This window comes from Sinocyclocheilus grahami, unplaced genomic scaffold, assembly GCF_001515645.1.
Source record: "Sinocyclocheilus grahami isolate Dianchi unplaced genomic scaffold, SAMN03320097.WGS_v1.1 scaffold979.1, whole genome shotgun sequence".
Lineage (NCBI taxonomy): Eukaryota > Metazoa > Chordata > Actinopteri > Cypriniformes > Cyprinidae > Sinocyclocheilus > Sinocyclocheilus grahami.
Window position 1 is genome coordinate 358,700 of NW_015506158.1, and position 7,378 is coordinate 366,077.

The 7,378-nt window shown below is 34.4% G+C and overlaps 1 protein-coding gene across 1 annotated transcript in view; it reads left to right on the top strand.

Annotated features, from left to right (window-relative positions):
• The window catches only part of LOC107565067 (B-cell linker protein-like), a 24,450-nt gene that overhangs the window by 13,820 nt on the left and 3,252 nt on the right, over nucleotides 1-7,378 (top strand). Inside the window, exons 7-19 of the mRNA XM_016250253.1 lie at nucleotides 528-653; nucleotides 1,046-1,171; nucleotides 1,816-1,838; nucleotides 2,499-2,555; nucleotides 2,882-2,912; nucleotides 3,089-3,137; nucleotides 3,219-3,291; nucleotides 3,384-3,411; nucleotides 3,494-3,524; nucleotides 4,605-4,695; nucleotides 4,792-4,826; nucleotides 4,943-4,992; nucleotides 5,206-5,289. Of these exons, the coding sequence (XP_016105739.1) occupies nucleotides 528-653; nucleotides 1,046-1,171; nucleotides 1,816-1,838; nucleotides 2,499-2,555; nucleotides 2,882-2,912; nucleotides 3,089-3,137; nucleotides 3,219-3,291; nucleotides 3,384-3,411; nucleotides 3,494-3,524; nucleotides 4,605-4,695; nucleotides 4,792-4,826; nucleotides 4,943-4,992; nucleotides 5,206-5,289 (804 nt within the window). The remainder of the gene's footprint in view (nucleotides 1-527; nucleotides 654-1,045; nucleotides 1,172-1,815; nucleotides 1,839-2,498; nucleotides 2,556-2,881; nucleotides 2,913-3,088; nucleotides 3,138-3,218; nucleotides 3,292-3,383; nucleotides 3,412-3,493; nucleotides 3,525-4,604; nucleotides 4,696-4,791; nucleotides 4,827-4,942; nucleotides 4,993-5,205; nucleotides 5,290-7,378) is intronic.

Genomic DNA, 7,378 nt, shown 5'->3' on the forward strand with positions numbered 1-7,378 from the left:
TTTATTTTGTATGCGATTAATCGCGATTAATCATTTGACAGCACTAATTAAAATATTAATAAAAACTTAACTAGTTGCCAAAAAAACATCTCATTTTCATTTAGGTTCATATGATGCGCTACAATAACTAAAAGTGAAAATTTAAATTTATAAAAACAATTTTTTGTTTTAACTAACAAAATGACAAAACTAAATTACTTAAAAATTCAAATATAAAAAGTAATTAAAACAGAAAATGTCAATTAAAATGAAAAAATGTTTTTAAATATTAATTAATACTATAACTATAATTCTATCATGTACATCCAATTCAATCAAATCTTCAGTTATACATTTATTTGAAACGAGTAATGTCTGCTGACACGTCAAAGATATTAGAGATGAAATAACTAAACTTTAAGTGAAACATTTTCAAAATGAATGAGCAAAACTTTTTTACACTTGCACAGATTTTAACTGATGTAAAAGCATGACATATAAAGAGACAGGAAATGTATTGATCACATATACGTCTTTAAATATACCAGGACAGCGATACGTATGAGGACCCTCAGGGTGATCATGACGATAACTACGAACCTCCGCCGAGGCTTGAAGGACACATGAAGGCCTTTACGATCAGCCCGTCCATCACCAACCCCAGAGGAGAGTATGTGGGTGAAAATTTATAAAAACAATTTTTTGTTTTAACTAACAAAATGACAAAACTAAATTACTTAAAAATTCAAATATAAAAAGTAATTAAAACAGAAAATGTCAATTAAAATGAAAAAATGTTTTTAAATATTAATTAATACTATAACTATAATTCTATCATGTACATCCAATTCAATCAAATCTTAAGTTATACATTTATTTGAAACGAGTAATGTCTGCTGACACGTCAAAGATATTAGAGATGAAATAACTAAACTTTAAGTGAAACATTTTCAAAATGAATGAGCAAAACTTTTTTACACTTGCACAGATTTTAACTGATGTAAAAGCATGACATATAAAGAGACAGGAAATGTATTGATCACATATACGTCTTTAAATATACCAGGACAGCGATACGTACGAGGACCCTCAGGGTGATCATGACGATAACTACGAACCTCCGCCGAGGCTTGAAGGACACATGAAGGCCTTTACGATCAGCCCGTCCATCACCAACCCCAGAGGAGAGTATGTGGGTGAGGATCACGCTTTCTGTATCAGAAAGTCCACATCAAATCAAAACTGACGCCGTTTACTTTCGGAATTGTTATTGTTAAAACTCATGCATTTGGAATGCAATTTACTGTTCAGACGGTAATGGTTTCTCATGAGGACACAAAGGTCATTTCAACATTTACAGGAGCTAGTCAGTGATTTTATTAAGGTGTTTTTTTCCACACCATCCGCATAAAGACTCCCAGCAGAAGTCGTTATTAAATCCTTTTTGACCACTGCCAAGCACCGCACACTAATTGGTGTGCTTCACAGTAATGCACACTCATTTTAAATATGGACATTAAATATTTAAGAATTTAAATATCACTGAAATGCTGGAAAATGTTTACAAGAACACCATTCCACTTGAGTGAGAGCTGCAATAAATGTACATACTTATTTAATCATTTTTATTAATAAAAAAATGGGGAAATTGACATGCTATAGTTTTTAAAATGCTGATAGATAGATAGATAGATAGATAGAATTTTGGCATGAAATACAGTATGACCTGGACAGGTAGTACAACAAATAACATCATGCATTATATATCATATTAATTTATGGACTATTCATTTGCTTTACAAATGCTCTGACAAAATGCTTTGTATTTAATTATAGGAGAATTCTCAGTCTAAGACAAGGTAAAACATCTTCAAAATCAACCCTCCTTTTTTATTACTTTTATTACACACACTAAACTTTAACACAATTATGTTGAACACTTTTCTTTAGCAGTGATTACAGCACTAATAATATTCAGTATGGATAAAAACATGCAACTTTGACTTAAAATTTAAGGCAGCAATTAAACAGTACACTCTTAAAAATAAAGGTGCTTCAAAGGTTCTTCAAGCGATGCCATAGAAGAACCTTTTTTGGTTCCACAAAGAAGCATTCAGTCAAAGGTTCTTTAAAGAACCATCTCTTTCTTACCTTTTTATAATCTGAAAAACCTTCTTTCGCAAAAACAAAGAAGCTTTTGTGAAACAGAAAGGTTCTTCAGATGTTAAAGGTTCTTTATGGAACCATTTAGACCAAAAAAAGGTTCTTCTATGGCATCGTGAAGCAGCTTTATTTTTAAGAGTGTACATGGGACTAGAATATTCACACATTAAAATCTACACAACTACATTTGGTCAAACTTACAGTAACAGTGTTAATATGACTGTCTTTCTAAAAGTGCAACATCAGCCCTTAATGATTCAGTCCTGCACTTCCTCACGTCCTTCGTTACTGAGACACACATCACATGTTTCTCTGTTCTGTTCTCTGTGAAAAAAATGTTTTATTCTGATCAGCAGGAGTAACACGACTCTACAACCCAACACACATATGGCGCTACCTAAAGCCAGTCCACGGTATTACACAACCATTATTACCCATTACAAACCACTAGATTAGCTCTGCTTTCACCAGTTCAATTATTTAGCACCTTTACAAATATTTATCATTATAACCATATCAAAATATTGCCTATAGTTTCTATCAAAATACGTTAGATGCATATATATATACATCCTTCTTCAGTTTCATTATTTTGGTGCTCTAATAATGCTAAACGTTTATAAGACAATGACAATGTCAAATCACTACAAAATATCCCTGAGAAATGAGTTTTAAAGAAAAGTTGATTGCACAAATAATAATAATAAAAATGTTTGACATGTTTCATCTGTTCATACAGAATGAACATCAGAATGCCAACAATAACTCCAGTGAGTATTGATGATTTTTTTATTACTTTTTACATAACATTTAAAAATAAGACATGGTGCACATTCACAACATGTGCATGTGATTAGCATGTAACTAAGCAACCTATATGTAGATATAAGAGTGTAAATGCATGTTTTGAATGGAGAACATGATGATGGTCTATGTGTGTTTTAAGCAGGAACCACAGTCAGAGGACGAGTATGAGGTGTGTGACGCAGACGATAGTGAGTATCAGTCACAAACCAAACCCGAGCAAATGAATGCATGAAAAACCATGTATGTAACGTGTGTCTGATTGTCATTAGGTGTCAGTGAAGGGCCAGAGGAGGCCACAGAGGCCCGGAGACCATCAATGCCCACACCGCGACCTAGAGACCTGTAAGTGACTCCCTTAAACACTGAACGATAATGAATCAATCTGCCATAACATCAGATTACTATCTAACAGTTCATCACTGCTGATCTTTCAGGAAGAAACCTAATCCTGCTTTGACACCGGTATGGACTCGTTTATCTTATCTAATCTCTATTTAATGGTAAATCAAAACATTCAGTGACAAATACTTGTCCATTTTTGCAGAAACCAAACATTGCTCACAGAGACAGTGAAGGTAACTATCAAAATCACTACAAAAGAACAGAAAAAGCAATGGCTATGTCCAGAACAGACTAGCATACGGCTTGCACTATTTTAAATAGTAAGATGCAAAACAGAAAGCATTATGCTGCAATAAATGTTTCAAGCAGTATTCGACACTGTGGTCATGTGACCTCATTACATTGCACTTGTAATTCAGCAAGAGATGCCCATTAATGATCTCCAAAATAAATCTAAGTTAAACAACGTCTTTAAATTTGGTAGTCAACCCGATGCAGTATTCCACAAAATATGTTCTGTTTTATAATGTGCAATTTGCATTATGGATGCATACAGAAAAATAGCATACTGCATGTTTCTGGTGCAGAATTCCACAAAGCTAATGTGCAATTTGGCAGATCTATGCAAGAAAACTACTGTACTGCACAAATATTCCACAAAGCAAGCTCCATTTCATAATCCACAGTTTGGCAGATCCATACATGCATACAGAAAATTTGCATGTACGTTTCCGATGCAGTTTTCAGCAAAGTAAGTTCTGATTGATAATGCAAAAAAATGCAGAATTCGTCAGGTCCATGCATGCATGCATAGAGAAAATTTGCATGCTGCACGATTCTGATGCAGTATTCCAGCACAAGCTGGCAGATCCATCCATGAAACCGTACAGAAAATGTGAATACTGCATGTTTCTGATGCAGTATTCCACAAATTAAGCTGTTTTATAATGCACAATTTGGCAGATCCACGCATGCATGCATACATACAGAAAAGTAGCAGTGCACAAATAAAATCTACACTGCATTTGGTTAAACTGATGCAGTATTCCATAAATTAAGCTCTGTTTTAAATGCACAGCTTGACAGACAAATTAAGCAGTTGCAGATCCATGCATGCATACAGAACATTAGCATACTGCTCAAGTAGTACTAGTATGGTAGTAGGCTATTCTGAATATAGCCAATGACTTGTAGATGTGGCTGACATGAGAGTTTGCTGCACATTTATAAAGAGCAATTTTAACTCTGACCTTGTATTGTTTTAGAGTAGAGATTAAAGTCACCTATTAACAATTGCATGATCTCTGTTACAGCCACATCTATTAAAACAACACCAGTAACTATATCACGAAGCCCACCAGACACCATGCCGAGCCCGATGCCAACAGGGTTCCATCGAGCCAAGTAAAAAAGAAAAGAGTTTCATTTTCTCCTGTAAGCATAAACTATTATAATTTCATGAACAAAAGGACTAAACTACAGTCTCCTTTTCTGCTATAGATATATGCCTCCGCCTCGACAGCTTCCCTCCCAAAGTAAGATTCAAGCTTTTTCAGTTTGCAATAGACACATTTATATGCCTATAACTTTCTTACAGCCTTGATGAAGTTTCTTTTTCTAGCAATTGATTAATATTGTTTTATTTCCACAGGCAGAGGGACGTTGCCTTCAGAGAGCAGATCAGCTAGAGATGCTGAAGAGGTGATTGCAATTACTGACTTCCCTTTAAATGCATTTACTTCTTTACATATATGTTTTAATTTTTTTTATTTTGTAGGGTTTGGCTCTGACAGAAAATGAAAAATGCCCCATATGTTTGTGTGTCTCAGTTCGCAGCATAACTACTATAATCAAGAACATCCCAGCATTCACTTACAGTGTCTGTCAGTCTAACTGTCCTGTTCTCTCACACAGGAAGCTGGTGTGTATAAAAAGGTTTGGTATGCCAGCAGCTGTGACCGCAAGACAGCAGAGGACGCTCTCCTACGCTCAGCTAAGGCACGTCAGACCTGCACAGAATAACACAAAACTACTGTATGCTGAATAACACTGCATTATAAATACCAGCAAGAGCAAGGGGCATAACTTGTTTTATTTCAGCTAGCTGTCAGGGCAACATTTCTTGTTTTCAACTTGAAGTGGCCTATTAAAATAACAAACTAAAACTAAAAAAAAAAACAAACAGCAAAAACTATATAGACATATACAGTATTTAACAGTACACCCCTCACATTTTTGTAAATATTGTATTATATATTTTCATGTGACAACACTGAAGAATTGACACTTTGCTACAATGTAAAGTAGTGAGTGTACAGCTTGTATAACAGTGTAAATTTGCTGTCTCCTCAAAATAACTCAACACACAGCCATTGATGTCTAAACCGCTGGCCACAAAAGTGAGTACACCCCTAAGTGAAAATGTCCAAATTGGGCCCAAAGTGTCAATATTTTGTGCGGCCACCATTACTTTCCCACACTGCCTTAACCCTCTTGGGCATGGAGTTCACCAGAGCTTCACAGGTGGCCACTGGAGTCCTCTTCCACTCCTCCATGACGACATCACCAAGCTGGTGGATGTTAGAGACCTTGCGCTCCTCCACCTTCCGCTTGAGGATGCCCCACAGATGCTCAATAGGGTTTAGGTTTTAAGAAACTAGTAGATGCATGTATATTTAGTAAAGAGCCATACAGGTACCTAGTGGGTAAACCGTGGCATTACAAATTAAAGTGATTTTTTTCCAGCCACAAATTACTCTAATTTGCTTCTTTGCATTGGAATTTAAAACCCTTTTCTCTATTTTAATCTTAAATACTACATTAATTGTAATATAACTAATAGAAATATTAGAGAAAAATATATTTTTTAAGTCATTAATGGACCATATTTATTGCACAAATAGTATTTAGTACCAAAAGATCTCCTCAAAATTTTAAATAAATATTATTGAACTAAAATTGTTGTTTAAAAAGCTGTATGTTCACATTATAAGTAAGCAATCCTGAGGGTTAAATACAAGAAAACCATATTAATGTTACCTCTCCATCACTCTCCAGAATGAAATTATACTGTATGTCACAATGTTTTCATCTAACATGTATTTTGAGCTGCAGCTCGTAATATTATTGTAGAGTTTCACTAGTTAGCAGTAAACAGGTTCACAAACAGTATACTTACACAGTAGCAGTGTTGGGGGTAACGCATTACAAGTAACGCGAGTTACGTAATCAGATTACTTTTTTCAAGTAACTAGTAAAGTAACGCATTACTTTTTAATTTACAAGAGAATATCTGAGTTACTTTTTTTCCAATTTATTGATTGACAGCTCTGGTGTCGCCATGGTGACAGAAATCAGAAGATGTTACTCTAGTTCTAAAGTAAATATGAATATGCATTAATTCATCTCACTCACACACAAAAAAAAACAGATTCAGTATTCCTCAAAATGAATAAAAATAATGCAACTCAATTGCACTTTTGGTGTTAAAAGGCGTTTATATTTGCCAAAAATATAACTTTTTTATTTTAAAAACAAACAAGCAAGCCCTGTCCAGATTTAAAAAGTAACGCAAAAGTAACGTAATGCATTACTTTCCATAAAAAGTAACTAAGTAACGTAATTACATTTCCGTGTTGCAAACATTAAATAATAACAAAAGTATTGGGATAAAAGTTTATAGTCCGGCTATAGACTCTGATGTTGTGGCAGCCGCGATCAAAATGAATAATTGGAACTAAATAATGATTGTATATGTTACATTATGCCAGTAGGTGGCGACCAGTGACTGTTAAAATTTGATGTCTGAATCATTCATTCAAGAGATTTGTTCAAAAACTCTGGACGAAACAAGTCTTCATTCATTTATTTCAAATGTTTTTTACACAATGAATTCATTTCAATTGAGAAATATTTTTAAATGGTCTTATTTATAACATTTTAGACATTTAAAAAGCCCCCCCCCCCCCCCCCCCCCCCCCAACCCAAAAACGTAATGCATTACTTTCCATAAAAAGTAACTAAGTAACGTAATTACATTTCCGTGTTGCAAACATTAAATAATAACAAAAGTATTGGGATAAAAGTT